This window comes from Phoca vitulina, unplaced genomic scaffold, assembly GCF_004348235.1.
Source record: "Phoca vitulina isolate PV1807 unplaced genomic scaffold, GSC_HSeal_1.0 scaffold9, whole genome shotgun sequence".
Taxonomy (NCBI): Eukaryota; Metazoa; Chordata; class Mammalia; order Carnivora; family Phocidae; genus Phoca; species Phoca vitulina.
The window spans coordinates 17,619,334-17,638,635 of record NW_022589712.1 but is presented as its reverse complement, the minus strand read 5'-3'; the positions used below and the strand labels follow the sequence as shown (position 1 = coordinate 17,638,635).

At 43.5% G+C, this 19,302-nt stretch overlaps 1 protein-coding gene across 8 annotated transcripts in view; it reads left to right on the top strand.

Moving 5' to 3' along the window:
- Positions 1-19,302, top strand: part of SASH1 (SAM and SH3 domain containing 1) — a 245,783-nt gene that overhangs the window by 181,190 nt on the left and 45,291 nt on the right. Inside the window, exon 1 of one of the 8 annotated variants that reach the window (XM_032407694.1) lies at positions 16,835-18,046. The exons of 6 other annotated variants lie outside the window; for them this stretch is intronic. In XM_032407694.1, coding sequence (XP_032263585.1) covers positions 18,035-18,046 — 12 coding nt within the window. In that variant the 5' untranslated portion in view covers positions 16,835-18,034. Of the gene's footprint in view, positions 1-16,834; positions 18,047-19,302 lie in introns of those variants that run through there. One more of the 8 variants, XM_032407695.1, reaches the window with a different exon arrangement.

Here is a 19,302-nt window from a genome sequence, read left to right as displayed (position 1 = left end):
ATGCTAGATTTTATTTCTGGGCTCTCTTATTTTATTCCATTGGTTTATATGCCTGTCCTTTGTAGATATTATACTCTTTTGATTAATGTAGCTTTGTAGTAAGTTTTGAAATCAAGACATGTGAGCCCTCTAACTTGGTTCTTCTTTTTCAGATTGTTTTAGCTATTCAGGTCCCTCGAGATTTCATGTGAATTTTAAGATGGGTTTTTCTTTTTCTGCAAAAGATGCCATGAGATTTTGATAGGGATTGCAGTGGGTCTGTAGTTGGGTGGTATTGTCATCTTAATAATATGAAGTTCTTCCACTCCGTGTACATAGGGTATCTTTGCATTTCTTTATGTCTTCTTTAATTTCTTTCAGCAATGTTTTGTAATTTTCAGTGTACACATCTTACCGCCTTAGTTAAGTTTATTTCCAAGTATTTTATCACTTTTTTTTGATGCTATTGTAAATGAAATTGTTTTCTTATTTTCTTTTTACACATTGTTCATTGCTAGGGTATAGAAATGGAACTGATTGTTGATTTTGTGTCTGCAACTTCGCTGAATTTGTTTCTTACCCCTAACAGTTTTTGTGTGGTAGAATCTTTAGGGTTTTCTCCATAGGAGATCGTGTCATGTGTGAACAGAGACAGTTTTACTTCTTTTCCAGTTTGGATGACTTTTATTATTCATGCTATTTTAATGTGACCAAACAGCGCTTCCTAGGAGTTCCACAGGGATCGTGGGAATTAGAGTTGAGAGTTTCAAGCAGATATTTTGTGATGCCATCATCCAGCTTCATGGAGTGAGAATGGAGGGAGTTACCCTTTTTCACTTATTATATAGTTGTTTTGTTTGTTAGGTTCTTTCTTCCTTAAAATCTGGAAGCAACTCTACCTCCGTATCCTTAGCTTCTTGTCCATGCTCTGTAGAGGTAGTCATCTCTCCAGAACATACCTCTTTTCTTTTTTTTTTTTTTTTCCTTTTTTAAGATTTTATTTATTTATTTGACAGAGAGAGACACAGCGAGAGAGGGAACACAAGCAGGGGGAGTAGGAGAGGGAGAAGCAGGCCTCCCGCAGAGCAGGGAACCCGATGTAGGGCTCGATCCCAGGACCCTGGGATCATGACCTGAGCTGAAGGCAGACGCTTAACCGACTGAGCCACCCAGGCGCCCCCATACCTCTTTTCTTGCGGTCTCCTGTTTCTGAAAAGCCTGATGGTTTTCCAGTTCTGTAAGATAAATTCCAAACATTTTGGCAAGAGTCTTGAGTCTTGACTTTAATCAATATCTCCGCTCTCCTCTGCCACCCCCCGCCCCTAATAGCCTCCACTCCATACACACTGGACCCTGCCTGTGTTACTGAACACACTTGTATTTTCACACACTCTGCTTTAATTCATGCAATTTCCTCTACCTAAAATATCTTCCTCCAGGTTTTTCCAGGTAAAATTCTGTGTGTCCTTCAAGATAAAGTCCAACTGCCATCTCCTCTGAAATTTCCTTTAGCCTCCTTAAGTATATTTTATTGCTTCCTATTCTGCGCTTTGTTAAACTAGCTTTGTACACAAAACCTGACTGTTATCCTGGAATATCGGGATTCATCGGACACATTTTAGCCTCCTTGGGAATCGTGAGCTCCTTGAGCAAGAAAGGCATGCTACATTATCTTTGTGTCTCCAGTGAGTGTCTGAGTGTCCAGTTCATATGGCATGTTCGGGAAATACTTAGTGGACAAAGTTGCATGTAGACGTTCATCTTTCCTGGCTGCTCGGAGAGCATGTTTCATGTCCTACGACCACAGCCTCTGTCTTTATACCTTTGCATCTAAGCAACAGACGATGGCTTATCAGAAGTAAATACAAGCCTTCCACTACCTTCTTGTCCCTGATTTCCTGAGTCAAGGACCAGATTTCCATTTCAGCTAAAAAAAAAAATGTAAAGAAAGAAAAAACCCCAGGGGATTGTTAATTTGAAAGCCCTGCTTGGTTTGCTTTTGTGTGAGAGACTGAGACGTTACCCTTTATAGTAATAAATGTATCATATGCTAGCCAGCATTGTGTGCTGGGACTATGAGGTAATCAAAAGAACCGTGTTCATGGATTTCAATGTGCCTTTTTTGGGTCTCTTATCCCCTTGTCCTAAAGACTAGCATAATTTAAATGTAAATCATGAACCTAAAGAATCATGAAGAATAAATACAGTAACTCAGGACTGATGCGATTCAAACCCAACTTGGGGAGAACACAAAGACACCAACTGTCCATAGTGGGTCCTTTAGTATCAGACTCACTGCATACTGTCCTGATTAATAGCATCTGCGTCAAGGGGGAGGTTATAAGACTATCCAGTCAGAAAAACAGGGCTGTAGTAAAACCTCACACACTCAGACAGCAGGGAGAGAGGCCCGTCACGTTTAGAAAAAGTTAATATAAATTGAGTACAATAGTGGTTTTGAACGAGCTGCTGAGAAGACATTACAGGTTTGATTTTTGGTTATTATTGGTTTTTGGTTATTACCGTCTTCAGATGGTAAATCAGAACCATCACCTTGGTATAAATTGTCAGAGGAAAGTAGGTACTTCTTAGAAGTCGGACATTCATTCCCTTGAGCATTTCTTTGTTCATTGAGGACACATCTAGCAAGCACTTGCTGTATACCAGGCTTAATTCTGTAGATAGGTTACAAAGGTCTAGGAGCAGGAGAGACAGGCCCTGCCCTGACGGAGTTTACCCAGCAGTGCATGGGTTAAAATCACCCCCACACGTGCTCACACGGATTTGAGATGTCATGTACACACTCACATTATTAATTTCTTAGCAAACCGTTTCTTCATAGATGACGCAAAAATGAATTCAGCCTGTTCTAGTTGGATGAAGGGCCAGGAATACCATATGCACCCTCCATTTCCAGTACATTCTTCCAGAAGCTCCAGAGTGAGTTTTTGCTGAGAGATGTAGGTGAAGACAGGCCGTTCAGCAGTGGAGTTTTCTGAAGCGATATTATTTACCCCGCGTATTTTGCTAGCTGGCTTTGCACAAACAACCCACACCCATTTCTAGTCACGCTGCGCATTCCTACAGCTGACCACCGTTGGCATTGAAGTTTGCTTGAACTTGTTTGCAATCTTAGTGTATGTGACACTCGCCCTTCCTACCCTACTTTAGCCTGTCCTGTGTTTTTATGGAGACTCAGCAAGAAACTCCAGCCAAGATATTCCTTCTCAATAATGCTACATTCGCCTGATAGCAGAGTAATTAATTTCAGATAATTCCCACTGTGTCCTACTTCAGCCGCTGTGGGTTAGGCGCTTTGATTATCTTTTGTGCAAGAGCCAGGGCTTTTCAGCTTTCTATTGATTCTTTTCTAGACTGAGATGTAAATAGCCCACTGGCCGTAGTCGGGAATGTCCAGGCCATGAAAGTTTCAGGGATCACAAGCCCTTTGTCACGAGACTCAATGCCCTATATTGATGCCTGTCGTGCTTTAGGATTTCATTCGCATTGATTTTGTCGACTCCCCCACCCCCATAACTGACATTAGATAATTGCGTGTTGCTTCACAATAAATCCATATTCACATTCCTGGTTTCCAAGAATGTAAAGTACTAAAGATAGTTACCAGGGGAAGTGAAAAATAGCTTTCTCTTTGCCAGAGGAGAATGTGTTCTCTGCTGTTTCTCATTAATAACAAACTCCTGTTGCGAGTGTTGGAGTTTTTAAAAAGAGTTTCTGGTTTGAGTACTTAACGTGACTCCTTGTTAAATATCTGGACATTTGTTGTAATATTTTTCGTTTTATTTTGATAAATTCTGTTTTCCTTTGCCTCCTGCAGGGGGGAGTTGTAAGAGTTCTCATTTTAAGCTTTCAACTTTGTGCCTTGAGGTTCAATTTACCTTCTGGTTAAGAAGACGTTTAATGAAATGCTCTCTGTTGTCCTGGGGTTTATAGATTTTTACTCAAGGAGTTTTAGTAAATCATAATTTTTGTGTTTCTACAAAATTGGTAGGTAAAAGTTGGTGATCTCTATTTGGTTCTTAAATATTAATGAAAAGGCTTACAGTGAAACATCTCTCCAAAAATTTCAAGCTGTAAATTGTTTCATTATGATGTGATTTTAGTTATTTTTCAAAATATATGATAAAGAGAAATTAAAGCGACAACAAGGATAATAAGGCACTGGGGCTCTTAGAGTCCATTGCAGAGATTTATTTTGGTCCCTGTTTGTTTGTTTCACTTGATACAAAATGTGTTCCAGAAAAAAATGGAATTATGTTTCTGTATCTGGAGCCCCTCACTAGGATGAAGCAACTATGGTAAAATGTTTCGTGAAGCGAGTTATTTTGTAACGCAAGCCATCGTTTTATAATTGATCTTCTACATTTGGGGAAATTTAGTGGGGAAGGATTTGTGCAAGGAGCGCTCCAACGGTCTAGCTGAGGCATAGTAACACCTTTCATCCACCTGTGCGTCTCCTCACAGCTTTTGCTTCCAGCCAGTTCTGAATGTATTTTGCCTCTAACCTGGTTTGAGGCACAGGAGGGCCGTGGGTTGAACTGTGTCCCAGAGTTTGGGCAACAGAGACACAACGTCAAGTGATCACTTCTTCCACTTTTAACAAAATACTATTTTAAGTGTTTCCTTGATTGAGGACTTTCAAGGTCTCAACTAAAATATCCCCGTATGATGAGATGTTTTGGTTCACGTACTGCAAAACCGTTAAATCCTTTTGGGGCTTCGTAAACTTGTCCCCCTCACTGTCAGACGGGTTTTACTTAGCTTTTCAGAGTGATCTCACCTGCCTTACTTAAAACTATTGCCCTCAAGCCAGAGGCTCCAGGTCTGATATTTTGGAAGGAGAGCTTGCCACAGCTTTAGTCTACACTAGAACTTCCTAAAAGATAATGTGCAGAAAACCAGGAGAGCATTCCACAAAGTTACTTTTTTTTAAAGATTTTATTTATTTATTTGAGAGAAATCACAAGCCAGGGGAAGGGGCAGAGGGAGAGGGAGAAGCAGACTCCCCACTGAGCAGGGAGCCCGATGTGGGGCTCAGTTCCAGGACCCTGAGACCATGACCTGAGCTGAAGGCAGATGCTTAACCGACAGAGCCACCCAGGCGCCCCCAAAGTTACTTTTTTAATGGTTCTTGTGGTGAATGGCTTGATTTCTATTATGGCCAAAGAAAAGGCTCACAATTTAATCACCTAACACAGAATGTGGTGGGAGAGGAGAGCCCGTGCAAATGGGGTAGGCCTTCATGGACAGACTGACCTATCCTCATTCAAGGGGTGTCCATATATTGATGCTCTTTTTAGAGCCTGGTATTATGGGTTGAACCAGATTTTTTTTTTTTTTTTTAAATTGGCTATCTTAATGTGTTTATTTTGAATATGTTTCCTTTACTAGGGTGAACTTCCAGACAAGGTGTATAGGTTAAAATTTAAAGAAGTTTTATTTTTATATTTCAAAGGTATTAGAAGAAAATATAAATCAATATCATTAGCTTCCTCACTTGGGGAAATCTGACCCCATAAGAAGACTTTTTTTTTTTTAATGGTAACACATGATGAATTTACAAAATTTTCTCCCACTCATAGATACTCCTAGCAATTACAAAAAATATGATTTTCATATTTTGCTTACTCTGAATGAATATATTTTGGATGCATAAATTGTGTGAAGATCCACATATACCACAGAATGAGAATTGGCATTATAGGTACAGTAAAGGTTTTCTGTGAAAATGGTTGACTTTCTTATACTATCTCTCTTCTATATTGGTTTTTAACAAGGAAATTTAAGAGAGGGTAGATTCCAAGCATAAAAATAACTTATATTTCTGGATAAACTCTTTGCACGTGTTTTTTTTTTTTTTTTTTTTTTTGGAGAGGAAGTGGGAGGGGCAGAGGGAGGGCGAGAGTAAGTCGCAGGGCTCGGTCTCACGACCCTGAGATCATGACCTGAGCCGAGATCAAGAGTTGGACACCCAACCAACTGAGCCACCCAGGTGCCCCTAAACTGTTTGCTTTTAATGGTGTTTACATTTTTTCTTTATATCTCTTTTCCTAGAGGATATATTCCCCTAACTCTTAATATATGGGTTTCAGCTTAATAGAATTCTAATTGGCAAGGTGACTTTCGATTTGTGGCTAAAAGATGGTTCTGCTCGTTGAAGCTTTGATGGTTCTCTTAGCTGGGCTTGAATACAGGATGGTTGGATGTGTGCTTCAGCTCTTTATTTCTTAAACCGAAAAGCCTTACTCCTTTGACTTGTAATATGACCAGGAGAAAGAGAAATATGGTCAGCAGTGATTTGCCAGAGGGCATTTATACCCTGCATCTGTGGGACAGTTATCAGCAATTCTTTCTACCTTGCTGTGTTACATGGTGCCAGAATAATGACCACTTTTCTCAATTTTTCTAAATGTAACTATGTTAAAAATAACTTTTATTGATTCTGGTCTTTTAATGCATACTTGAAGCCTTCAGATGATTATTCAGACTTTCATAGATACTTTCTGTAAATTTCTTTTTTATTTGGCTGGGTGGGAAGGTACAGGAAGAAATACTACCCTTAATTTCAATAAAAGTGATTTTGAAACTAAAATGCTAGTAAAACAGGGACATATTAAAATTCCCCTTTAGAAGGGTAAAAGTAATGATTCTTTAGACCTGCAGCTTATGGTGAGTCCAGGAGGCAAAACCAATCCATTGGAACAACACGCATAGTCAAGTCTCTTGAGAAAGATGAATTTTGTTCTAACTGCATGTAAGCTGACCATGAACCATTGTTTAGATGACTCTGTCATTAATTCCACACCACCCTCTCATCCCCAGCCTTCTCCCTGGGACAGAGGCCAAAGTTTGAAGCGTATATTTTCTGGGAGTGCCTTAACATCATCCTCTTGAAACAAGTTAGCCCGGAAGGAGGCTCTGTCCTAGGGAAAACCGGTGCTTGCCCTTGCCCAGCATGCTTAGGGGAGGGAGCCGGTTAAGCTGGACTTGGACACAGGCTTTGGGTTCCCGTCCAGCTCTATCACCTGTGAGTTCTGCATCTGTGGGAAAGTTGTCTCATCAATTTGTGCCTCTATTTTCTCATCTGGAAAGCAGGGGCAAGTATATCTATCCCATACAGGTGTTACAAGAATTAAATGGCCCAAAGTAAATACCCAGTGAAAGCCCGTTTCTATTACTTTATGTTTAGATCTTTTACCTTTCCATTAACTGTTAAAATACTTGCGTTCCCATGGAAGTGCTATTTTTTGGACATGTCATTAACATGCTAGCAAATGTTGATGTATTACAGCAGATTGGCTAGGGTTGTCAGAACGAGCTTAATGCAGCTAGCATATGTTAGTTATGCTTTTACCAAACACATAATCAGTTCATCTTTTGTTTCAGAAGGTTAGTTATTCTGTAAGTGGGTTTAAGGGTGTGTCCAGTATGATTTCGGTGATCATATTTTACTTTGGGATTACTGTTTGGGAAGAATAAGCTGTGAATTGTACTGAAATTATCTAGGGCCAGGCCGTGCTGTGAGGTGGACTCACCGAGCACGTGGGTGTGGGCTTCCGGGCGGGTGGTGGTGGAGAGCGCCCTCGTGGCCGGCCCGGAAGTCACTGCGGATGTGGCTCTTCGTACCTGGCAGACTGACCGGGCACATCTGTGTCTTCACGGGTCTGTACGGTTACAGAGAGTCGAGGCTGCTGCCGACAGACCCTCCTGAGCATGTCGAGGGCCACGTGAACAAAAATAAAATAATGACAAAATAGCCAGGTACTACATAAGCTGAGGGGAACCTGTTTTTAACATTTAAAAAATTTAAGGTAGCTTTTGGGTACATTCTGGTTTGTTGTTTCTTTTATTAGGTTGAGTCAGGTGAAACTGGAGTTACTAGCTTTTGGCTTATAAAAATGGCAAATTTATTTGTCCAACCCAATACATGAATACCAAACAGGATGTACCACATTTCCCCTGCTAGCTGATTGTATCTAAGTAAAGATATTTGTAATGAAATCTGGGTTAAGGATTGGCATTTAGATTGGCAACACCAGTTTTTGTTTTGCTTTTGGAAGTAACCTCCGGGAAATGGGGGTAAGAGGGGACGTCCATCACTTACTAAATGAGATTTATCACATGTTAATTCCTCCTTGAATCATTTGCGCTAGTGCCAGATCTTATATAATGGATGGGTTAGAAAGATCCTGGCCCTTACTGTGGTTCGAGAGTAGGATCTGGACTGAGGGCCACCTCTAGCCTAAGCCAACTGATGGAGGTCATAGGCTGCCCATCACTTTGTTTCGAGTCCATTTGAATCTTAAGTTACCAGTTACCTATTTTATCAAAACTCTTGGGGCACCTGGGTGGCCCAGTTAAGTGTCCGACTCTTAATTTTTGGCTGAGGTCATGATCTCGGGATCCTGGGATCGAGCCCCATGTCAGGCTCCCCACTCAGTGGGGCATCTGCTTGTCTCTCTAGCCGTCTCCCTTTACCCCTCCCCCGGCTCGTACTCTTTCTAAAATGAATAAATAAATCTTAAAAGAAAAACAAACAACTCTTAGCACTATAGTCAGTCATCGGACGATGACACTCATTTGGAAAGCAGTATTTTAATACAACCAAATTCTAATTCAAATTCTATTGATGGAATAATGTCTGTAGAATATCTCTTTATTCTGTTTTCTTGTTCCTCTCCCTCTTTGTACCACACCACAGCCTCTATCATCCCTTACTGACTGGACTATTACTGATATAATGCTAATAGCATTGCATGATTAGTTCCTAGAAGGATTTCTTACCTGCACTTTTGAACCCAGGGTATAGGTGAAAGAATGCCATCTTGAGCCTTCTTTTACTCATTTGTTGTGCAAACATTACTGAATCCCTACTACGTGCTAGTTCCTGTACACAGGGGTTTGTATTTGACAGGAAGAGAAAGACAAGTGGACAGCATGGTTGAGGATTGGAATAGTACTACCTAGTGTATTAAGTATACACACAAAGTCCGTTAAGCCCCAGTGAGGAGAGTATGGGAAGCCTTCCCAGAGAGAGAGGCCGAAGCCGAGGAAGAGCTCACCAGGAGAAGAGAGAAACGTGTCAGGTAGAGATAGCAAGGCTTGAGCTTAGGTGGAGAGCTGGGTAAATCTTAAAACTCGGACCATAGGAGGAAATGGATTTAAATGATACAGCTTTTCTCTCTATCAGTATTTTGACTTCTAGGGTATAGATCCTGGTTCTTTGTTCATTCTTACTTACAAACTGGTTCTGCAATAGATTGTTTTGGTCCTCTCTTTCCTTCATACTGCAGTTTTTAAATTAATATCATTAATGTTACTCATCTTGTCTTTGAAGTCTGATTTAATTGAATTCGTGTTCTTATTAAATTATTTTATAGAGTGAAGCAACTGTTAGGAATTTCTTCCTGCTCCTTGAGTTGTATTTTCATCTGATAGAGAGATGGGATCAAAAGATAGGATCTCTGTGTTCTTCCATGCTTTTCTCTCTCTTTTTTCCCCCTTGCCGTAAGTTTGTTTGAATAGTTGTCATACATTTCCTTTCACCTTGATCATGCCTGTGTAGCTCAGGTCAGAGTTTCTACTCGTGCTGATAGAATGAAGATCCCGTTTTGACCTGTTCCTCATGCTAGCTGAGAAGAGATTGTTTCCCTTCTTCCAAGCTGCAGTTGAGGGCTTTGTTTTATGGTCCATTCATGTTTGTTGTTGCTATAAGAAGTGGGGATACCCGCCCCCCCCGCCCCCCGAGGGGGAATGTGGTCTTTGCTAGCATACCTGGGCTCTGCCTTCCCTCTCCCAAGGTTGTGTTAAATGTGCTGCGCTGCGGTTCATGCCACATGGTGTGGGGGAAGGGGTAGGCCATAGGCAGTCTGCTTTAAATTCATTTCTCCAATTCTGGTGAATTTCTTCTCCCCCCCTCCCCCCAATTCTGGTGAATTTCTAAGAGGCGTTATTTCACTCAGGATCAGCCTTACTACTAACTTTCCATCCTTTCACTCATTACTCTCCTGAAGCAATTTCCATTGGTCCTAGATCAAAAAATAAAAAAAAGGAAGGCCACACAGTTTACTTCCTTTGAAATTTGAAATTCCATGGAATAATTCTCAAGATTCCTACCAATGTGGCTTTTACAGTAGTGAGGCCTTTTTCTTTGGTCTTCAGAAATTTGTTTCCTCCCTCGACCATGAAGTTTTATTTTTAAGATTTTATTTATTTATTAGAGAGAGAGAGAGCACAAGCAGGGGGAGCGGCAGGCAGAGGGAGAGGGAGAAACAGGCTCCCCGCTGAGCAAGGAGCCCGATGCGGGACTTGTTCCCAGGACCTTGGGATTGTGACCTGAGCCAAAGGCAAATGCTTAACCAACTGAGCCACCCAGGTTCCCCTGACCATGAAGTTTTAAAGCTTAATATATTAGATAATATGCATTTCCTTGTTTGGGTGCTCTTGGTGAAGTATTTTTGCTAGTTTTTAGTAATTTTGTTTTTTTGGGGGCGCTGTTGCTTATTTTGTTAGTTGTTGTGGGAAGGATATTCTGTGGTCTGGTTTTCAGCAATCGTCATGACTTGATAGCCAAGGAGAGGACCACAAACAACAATTGTAGCTCTGAATGATTCTCTTCTAAGGATTCGGCCTAGATTTCTTTAGTTTGGAAGGAAATTTGTTTATTGAAGCTATTTGGTCAAAATAAGTTTGCTTATTATTTGTTCTACAGACATAAGGACAGTTATGTTAAGGTGATAGATCGTGACCCTAGGAAGTGAAATTGGCGCATCTCCCTCCATCTTCAAGAGACGATTGTGCTGATCTGTGGCCTCAGTTTCGGTTGAAGGATAGAACTTGGTGTCTGTACCTCCCCTCCGTTGCCATGTAGGTTCTATCAGTTTTCTATATTTTTTCATCGTCATATGCCTGGACAAGGTTGTTTGGCAGCCCTGTCCAAGAAGTCATCGTGCCTGATCCATGAATCAGTCAGTGTCAGACGCCATAAAAGTAATGTGACTTTGCAAACACCACCCAATCCCTTAGGAGACTTACCGCTTTTGGGATGAAAACTTCTATCAGCTCCAGAAACTAGAGCCTCAAACGCATATGTAATTGCCCTACTTGGCAGTTCTGTTCTGAATCATCCTTTTTCCATGGCACAGGCTATGTGAGAACGGAACACACTCGAGAATGAGTGGGTTTGGTGTTTGTTTTAGTCTTCAGTGTGCTTGACACCATAGATTTGCTTTGGGTAACACTACCCCACTCTTAGCAGAAGGACCTGGAGAGCTCTTGACTGCTTCCCATCATGTCTTTGTTACCTTAACTCAGCTAATTTATGTGAACAGTGGGGTTCTCTGGCCTATGGGCAGGGCTACATAATCTCAGGCAGAAGAAACTTCCAAACATTCACAGAGTAAAGGAAGAATCCAGTTCTCTTTCCTCCACTTACCTTTCTCATCCTCGTCAACCCCTTCGAGGAGAAAGAAAGGCATTTTCTGCTCCGTGGCAACTTGAAGAATTGGGATGGGTGGGCTTACCCATCATCCCAGTCTCTGCAAACTTGGCTGTAGGACTCCTAGAGTCCTGTTTTCTCCCTCCTCCTGTGGGGATATTAGCAAGTTTATTTGGGGGTGATTTTTAAAAAAATGCAAAGTTCAGGAGTTTAAGAAAAAGAATAGAATTTATTGTGGAATGTAGCAGTCATTTGCTGTTCCTTTGGTTTTTATAGTTGGTTCTTTAAACAGTTTCTTAAATGAATTAAGTGCTGACAGGCCTTTGCCCCTGGGGGACAGTAATATTACCTCAAATTCTCACATACTTTTTACAAATAAAAGTATCATATAATTATATTCTCCTCTTCCTCTTCTTTCTTCAAATCTGGCGACAACTAGTTAATTTTGAAACTACCAGAGAGATTATTTCAGTGTTATACTGCACCTCTGGGAGAAGAGTGGAGTCTCCTTTTTTTGTCCATATGCTGACAAAAATCTCCTAATTTCAGAGGGCAATGATGTCACCAGCTAATGAGCAAAATATTTCTTACTTAAACAGATGAGTCCTTCCCTGATTCCTTTGTGAAATAAATAAAAAAAAAAAAACCCACAATGTGTTTCATATTGTCTATAGTTACGCTGACAACTCATAAACACTTCAAAATGTAATTCTGACTTCTTTAGAGAGCGAGACTAATTTTTTTCATAAACACAAAGGAAACGCATTAAACTGATGGCTGGGCCTGGGCGGAAGGCCCCTGCCACAGCCGGTCACTGATGACAATCATCAGTGCTGATCTTGAACATCCCCTAGCCGCAGCCAATGTGCTGCCCCCAAGGTAGGGAGTGACCTTGAAGGCATCACTTCTTGGACCAGTGGAGGATGATCAGGCATGTTGGAGAGATTATGAAATCAGGCTTGGAAAAGAGGAGGGCCAGAAAGCTGCTGTTGATTTGGGTCACATGCTGTTTAGCAGGGCGGCAGGCGAGCTGGATCTCTCTTTGCCTGTCCAAAAAGGCAGGCATCTAAGGTCAGGGGGAGAAAGAAGTGAGCCTCGGGGCCATCTAAACACTGGCCTTCTAGCATCCCGGAGGAACCCAGAAATGCCCCCACATTCACGGCAGGTGCCCCTCCCCTCAGTGAAGCATGCCTCGGTTTTCCCAGCCAAAGGTGAGTTCTCCCACTTCTGAATGCCTGTGCCTCTTTCTTCCTCTTACGCATTTATCACAGCTCCTTATGCTGATCATATCTCTGAACCTCCATGGGGGCTCTGTTTGCCCCCAGACGTCTGGATTATTACCTTTGCAGGCCCAGGTAGAGTCGGCTTACTGATATTTCAGTTCCTTGCTCTTCCTTACACCTTGAATCAGTGCATCCATCCATTGACTTCAACCAGGCAATAATCTATTTATCACAAACACAGATCCTATTTTAATTGTCTCAGTGTAAAAGAATATTGTAATGCTCGGGGTTGACAGTTGTGTGAGGAAGTAGGCACTCTTTTTTTTTAAGATGTTATTTATTTATTTATTTAGAGTGCACACGTGAGTGGGGGGGGGGAGAGGCAGAGGGAGAGGGAGAGAATCTCAAGCAGACTCCCCGCTGAGTGAGGAGCTGGATGTGGGGCTTGATCTCAAGACCCTGAGATCACGACCTGAGCCGAAATCAAGTGGATGCTTAACTGACTGAGCCACCCAGGCACCCCTAGACACTCTTTTTATACTACTTGTGAGATTTAAAAATAATATCATGTACAGTGTTTCTCCTGAGAAAAGTGTTAATATATATCAAAGGACTTAAAGCTATGCCCATTTTTTTACCCATAAATTCTATAATAATTTTTTCTAAAAAGAAGAATGTGTTAGATGTGTTAGAAATGTTACAACAAACTCTTCATCAGAGTATTGTTTATGATATTGAAAAATCGGAAACATGCCAATGTCGGATGATTCCGGGCGTTAAGAAAATCATGGCTTACTTCAGTGAATACTAATGAATTATGAATATATTGTATTTTATTTGTTGGACATTTGTCGACGTGAGAAAATGTTCAAAACATATTAATAGAAAAAGCAGATTTTAAAACAGTTTGAACAGTATCCATTGAGCGCTCCAAGGTTTCTCCGGGAGAAAGCTGAGAGGTGGCGGTGCGGCTCAGAGAGGGTCGCGGCGCTCAGCAGGCACTTTGTTTCTGCTCGTACTGTGTGTTCATGTGAGGGAGGCTCTGGGGACCCTGATAGTGACTGTGAGTGTAGAAGGTGGAGCAGCTAAAGATCACAGAGTCATCCTTTTTTGTCAACACAACACAAAACAGACATAGATACCTAAGGGTGTCTAGTGTGTGGGGGGTGCGTGCACACGCATCTGTGCGTTGTGTGAGAAAAGCGGGGGGATATCAGCCAAAATATGACTTTTTTTTTTTTAAGATTTCATTTATTTATTTGTTAGAGCACAAGCAGGAGGAGTGGCAGGCAGAGGCAGAGGGAAAAGCAGGCTTCCCGCTGAGCAAGAAGCCTGATGCGGGACTCGATCCCAGGATCCTGACATCACGGCCTGAGCTGAAAGCAGCCGCTTAACCGACTGAGCCACCCAGGCGTCCCAAAATAATGACTAATTTTTCTATCTGAGTGTGGGAGGGTATAGGTGATTTCTTTTTCTCCTCCTTTCTTCTCCTTTTCTTTTCTCCTGTATCTGCATTTTCCACATTTTCCAATTAAAAATATATCACATGTAATCAGAAATAAATATTACTGAAATATAGTCACAGAAACAAATAGCGCAGTGCCCATTGTCTTCATGAAGCTGGGTGAAGGACTGAGTACTATGTGATTCCCATATTCTGGGCTGAGTCCTGTGATTGTGTGTGCTCTGCAACCACACAGCCTAAGGAAGATGAGGAGGAAGGCCAGGAGGGCTTTCCAGGGGAGGTGACATAAGGACCGAATATTAAAGGATGGGTAGGAGCTAGAAGAGTCCATGGGGTGGGCAGAGATGTTCCCAAAAAAGGAATCCACCAGTGCAAAGGTGTGCAGGCACATGAGAGAGAAGAGTATTTGAGGTGCTCTGAGGAAGTCAAAGGATGAGAACCAGATGCCATGAGAGGCCTTTCCACACAGTATCTGCATAGAGACCCACACAGAAACTGGAAATCAGGACAGGACTCTAACCACGCAAAGTCCTACCCTCCACAATAAGGCCTTTGGACTTTGCTCTGAGGACCTAACGAACAGTTCCTTAGAGTGGCCGTCAGATGCTCAAACCTGTCCTCCACAAATTTGCACACTTCCTGTGTGCTAAGTTCAAGCCCACTACCCAGCGAAGAAGACCAGAGACGCCCTTCCTTCATGAAGTGTATTCCCCGGTTTCCAACTGCCCTCCACCAAGAAGCTTCCCAGGGTGGCCTGGCCCAACCTAGTCCTTCAAATATCCCACAGTTTACTCAGATACCATAGCAGGGGCTGGGAACGATGGGGTTGGAGAGTCTAAACTTATCCATGGCACATGGAAGACACGCACGTTTACCGAGGGCCCGCTGTGGGTGGGCCCCGTGCTGGGCACCATGAGTACAGGCTGGGGGGTCAGACATGGTCCCTGTGGACCTTCCTGTCTTTGAAAGGATGAGCTGTGTTGGACGCCCATGTAGTAGCCAACGCTGAGTACCTTCATAAAGACCTGAATCATCCTCCGAGGGCTGTGGCAGCGACAGCTAATGGCGCACGCAGGAGGAGTAGGCCTCTAGGAGGATAAGCAGGGATAAGGTCTTTCCCCCAAGCTCCTCACAGAACCTGGGGCAGTCAGGGCCTGGCTTCCCGTGCATCTCTTTTTTTTTTTTTTTTTTTTTTTAAAGATTTTATTTGTTTATTTGAGAGAGAGAATGAGATAGAGCATGAGAGGGGGGAGTGTCAGAGGGAGAAGCAGACTCCCCGCCGAGCAGGGAGCCTGATGCGGGACTCGATCCCAGGACTCCAGGATCATGACCTGAGCCGAAGGCAGTCGCCCAACCAACTGAGCCACCCAGGCGCCCCATGCATCTCACACTACACCGTTGCCAACCAGGCTCTAGGCCTCACATTCAAGGTCCTTTTTACCTTCTCAAGAGTTCTGGGAGGCTTATCACTGCCTGTTTTATAAATGAGAGAAATTAAGACACACACTCCTCACAAGTGGCATAAAAAGGACCTGAGCCTACCTCCTGCCTCTGCCAGATTCCAGAGTTCTGGCTCCTAATTCTGCTCAGGATCTTCTCTGCATCTAAACAACCTGTTCAGGGACACCTGGGTGGCTCAGTCGGTTAAGCATCTGCCTTCGGCTCAGGTCATGATCTGCGGGTCCTGGGATCGAGTCCTGCATCGGGCTGCCTGCTCAGCTGGAAGTCTGCTTCTCCCTCTCCCTCTGCTGCTCCCCCTGCTTGTGCTCTCTCTCTCTTGCTCTGTCAAATAAATAAATAAATAAACAGCCTGTTCAGATCCAGCCTCAGATGTTGTCCCTATCATTAGCTTTCACATGTTTTCTTTGCCTTTGCTGTGTACACAGCACCTAGAACAGTTTTTAAGAATTAAAATCAGTCTTGTTGGAATCCCAATCGGTAACAGATGACAGCTGTGATAAGCACTCACTGAGCTCCACTCGTTGATTGTACAGACACAATTTTTAAAACAACACTTTAAGATCACTGTTATCAGATGAAATTTGCGTGGAGGAATACTAAGACCCATAGAGGTAAAGTGATTTGCTAGAGGACTTGGAAATTGAAAACCAGGTTGTTCAGGCTCCAAAGTCTTGTGGCTTTCCTCTCTTCCCTTTACCCCCCTCCCATTGGGGCATAATACGTTTTCTCAGTTTGCACCAGGTAACCAGGGAATTCTGAAACTAAGGACTTCTACTGACCGTTTTAAGGAACTCTGAGCATAACCTTGCATGCGCTGTGGTTGGCGGTCTTGGGGGAAGAAAGCTCCTGTGCAGGTTGTGGGTGTGGGAGCAAAACCACAAAGTTTCACATTCTGCGTCTGTCATTTACTGGCTGTGAAATTAGGTCAAATATGTAAATACCTAGCACGGTGCCTGGGAAGTATGAGCATTCAGTAAATAGGGGTGTTGGAAGATTAACCTCCGAAAAGCACCTGCCACCGTTTGTGGTACGTGTGGGCCCTCAGAAGACCGTGGGGAGGGGAGTGGATGGGAAACCAGAGAAGGTGTAGGGGAGCGGATCGGCAGGACCAGGCCGTGTAGGGAAGGTGTAGCAGATCCCGGGGGAGAAGTAATCAGAAAGTCCATTAACAGTAGGAGGAGACACTTCTGGGGAAGAAAATTGCGGGGCGGGGCGGGGCGGGGCGGGGGGGGCAATTCATGCAGTTCTTGCTGAAGAGAGAGAGCTGCCAAAGGGGCCCAGGAAAAGGGGATGGGGCTCTGGTGCTTTGTGGCACACCTGGGACCTCTGCATGGTAAAAAAGTGTGTGTGTGTGTGTGTGGTGTCCTACCAAGAGAGGTGACCTTGCACATACATAAATAGAGGCCCACACGAGGAGAGAGGCACCTAGGACTGGGCGGCCAGACCGCCCAGTGGGAATACGTGACTTACCTGATTGAATGAATTTACTCCTGAAATCCAGACAGGACTTGCAACCCATGCCGCGGAGACTTCATACGGGTTTTCAGTCCTGTCTTGTTAGCTGACATTCTGTGTCAGTAAGAGCATGTGCCTGTGGCTTCCCAGACGCCCTTGAGAAAATGAAATGGCCCTCTTGTGACACAGGCCCTGTGCACGCATCTCTAGAATCCAAGAGAACTCAGCTGGTCTGAGGTGATCATTGAAACGATTTGGTAAGACCGTTTTAGAGGCATCACTGGACAGGAAATGCCCCACATTTACTTTAGTAGTTAAAAATAGGAAAAAAGGAGTGGGGAGAGACAGAAAGTGACAGCTCCAGGAGAAAACCAAAATCACAAGTTTTAATTCAGCAATGTCAAAAATAGCCATTGGAAGGTGTCTATTTTCAATCGAGACTACTCCCTTCAGGGGGTGTTTGGAAGAATATCTGCGAAGGCGATCTTTTTTAAGTTCAGTCACTTGTAAGGGTTAGTCCTTGTCCCGGATTTGCTCAGATTCCCGCGTTCTTTTTTTCTCTCTCTGGAATTCCATAGACAGTAATTAAGGAACTGGAGGCCAGCGGGAGGTCAGGGAGCCTTCGTCAGTGAAAACAGGGATTGTTTGCCACGTACAACACTCCCTTTTTTCCTGGTGGTGAATAGGAGATTTGCTTAGAGCTGATGACTTATGCCTTTCTTACAAGTTATGCAGTGAGCAAGGAACGGGGGAACCAGGCAGCAAGCAGAAAGCAGCTAATTGAATCCAGTGTCTTCACTTTTTCCTCCTTCGGATACTGATCTGTGTTGGTGGAGCCTGTCTGATCATGTAACTCCAAAGGAACATGTTCAAGGAGTGCCTCACGCTCACTTTGAGATTACAGAGTTGACGGACCCGGAGTGAAGCCGCTCTCAGCGTGGGGAGGGGGCGGGGGTGCCAGCCGAGCGCAGCGTCGCCCCTCACGCCTGCTCGATGCCGAAGCCGGTAAGTCCGCCGGCTGTGTTCCGTGGCAAAGGGGAAATGTGCTTTCTGTCACTTCAAGGAAAACCTTTTCCATTGCTCCCGGCTGTGATGGCTTTCGTCTTTTCTATTCAAATTCTGCGAGATTTGTCCTTCTTTCCTTCCCTGCTGTGTAACCCTGAGCACTCTTCCCTAGCACGCTCACCCAGTACGGAGATGTAGCTTTGGGGGGAGAAGAGTGAATATTCTTTTGAGAATATTCTCAAGAGATTGAGTGTACGTGGTGGGAGCTCAGCTGTCAATCATGGAGGCTTTCAGTGTGGAGGACTTGACTGCAGACAGCCTTGCATGCTGTCGCTTTTCATAAACCTGCAAGCGATCGGCTTCCTTCCCTTAAGGTTAATGCCACTGACGATGCGGATCTCGGAAGTTGAAGTGTCTATGTCTGATTATGCACCCAGTTAACCAGAAACCGTTGTGTGAATTTCATAAGCGGATACATTTCCAGTTTCTAGGATACATTCAGAAATGCTTAAATATCTTATGTGGCTCCAGGGGAGATAAACTGACTTAGTCTGGCTGCTAATTGGGACAGTGTGCTGAGTGTTTGGAGCTGGGGAAGCAAGCTGAGTGTATTTCTGCAAAAGGCAAAGTCGTACGTAATCCTGTGCTCAGCGTGGTCTCGAGCAGTCCCCAGAAGGGTTCTGGTTTGCTCTTTGCAAGTTCAGTTTAACTTCTATTATGGGACGGTGCTTCCGTGCCTGCAGGACCGTGCTATGTGGCTTTTGGAAAACATTTGTTACAGCGCATCAGAGTTGGAAGAAATGTTCTTTTGTTTTTGTTTTTTATTTCTTTTTACTGGGTCCAGTGGAGTATCTTACCTGGTACCGACCTGCACTGACAGGCTTGAGAGTGAGGGGATGCTTTTCGTTTGCTCCAGCACACAAATTTTTCTATCTACAGATGCTATTAATTGTGCTCCTTTTTCCTGGTCATCCTTGATGTAGCTGTGTTATGGAAAGTTCTCCATGCTCGCTCCATGTCTTTCCTATTAGAACATTGCAGATGTGTCAAGGACGCACATGTTCCAAAAGAAGCTGAGAAAGAAGGAGGCTCCACCCTCCTTCGCCTGCCAAGTGGGCCCCATAGGTTCCTCATTCAGCACCCTGGCAGGCAAATGGTGTACTATCTCTTTAAAGCAGCTCTAGTTTTGTGCCTTGGCTTGGTCAATTTGTTATGGTTTAAAACTGTGGAGCCAGCTGTCTGCAATCTGATGTAAT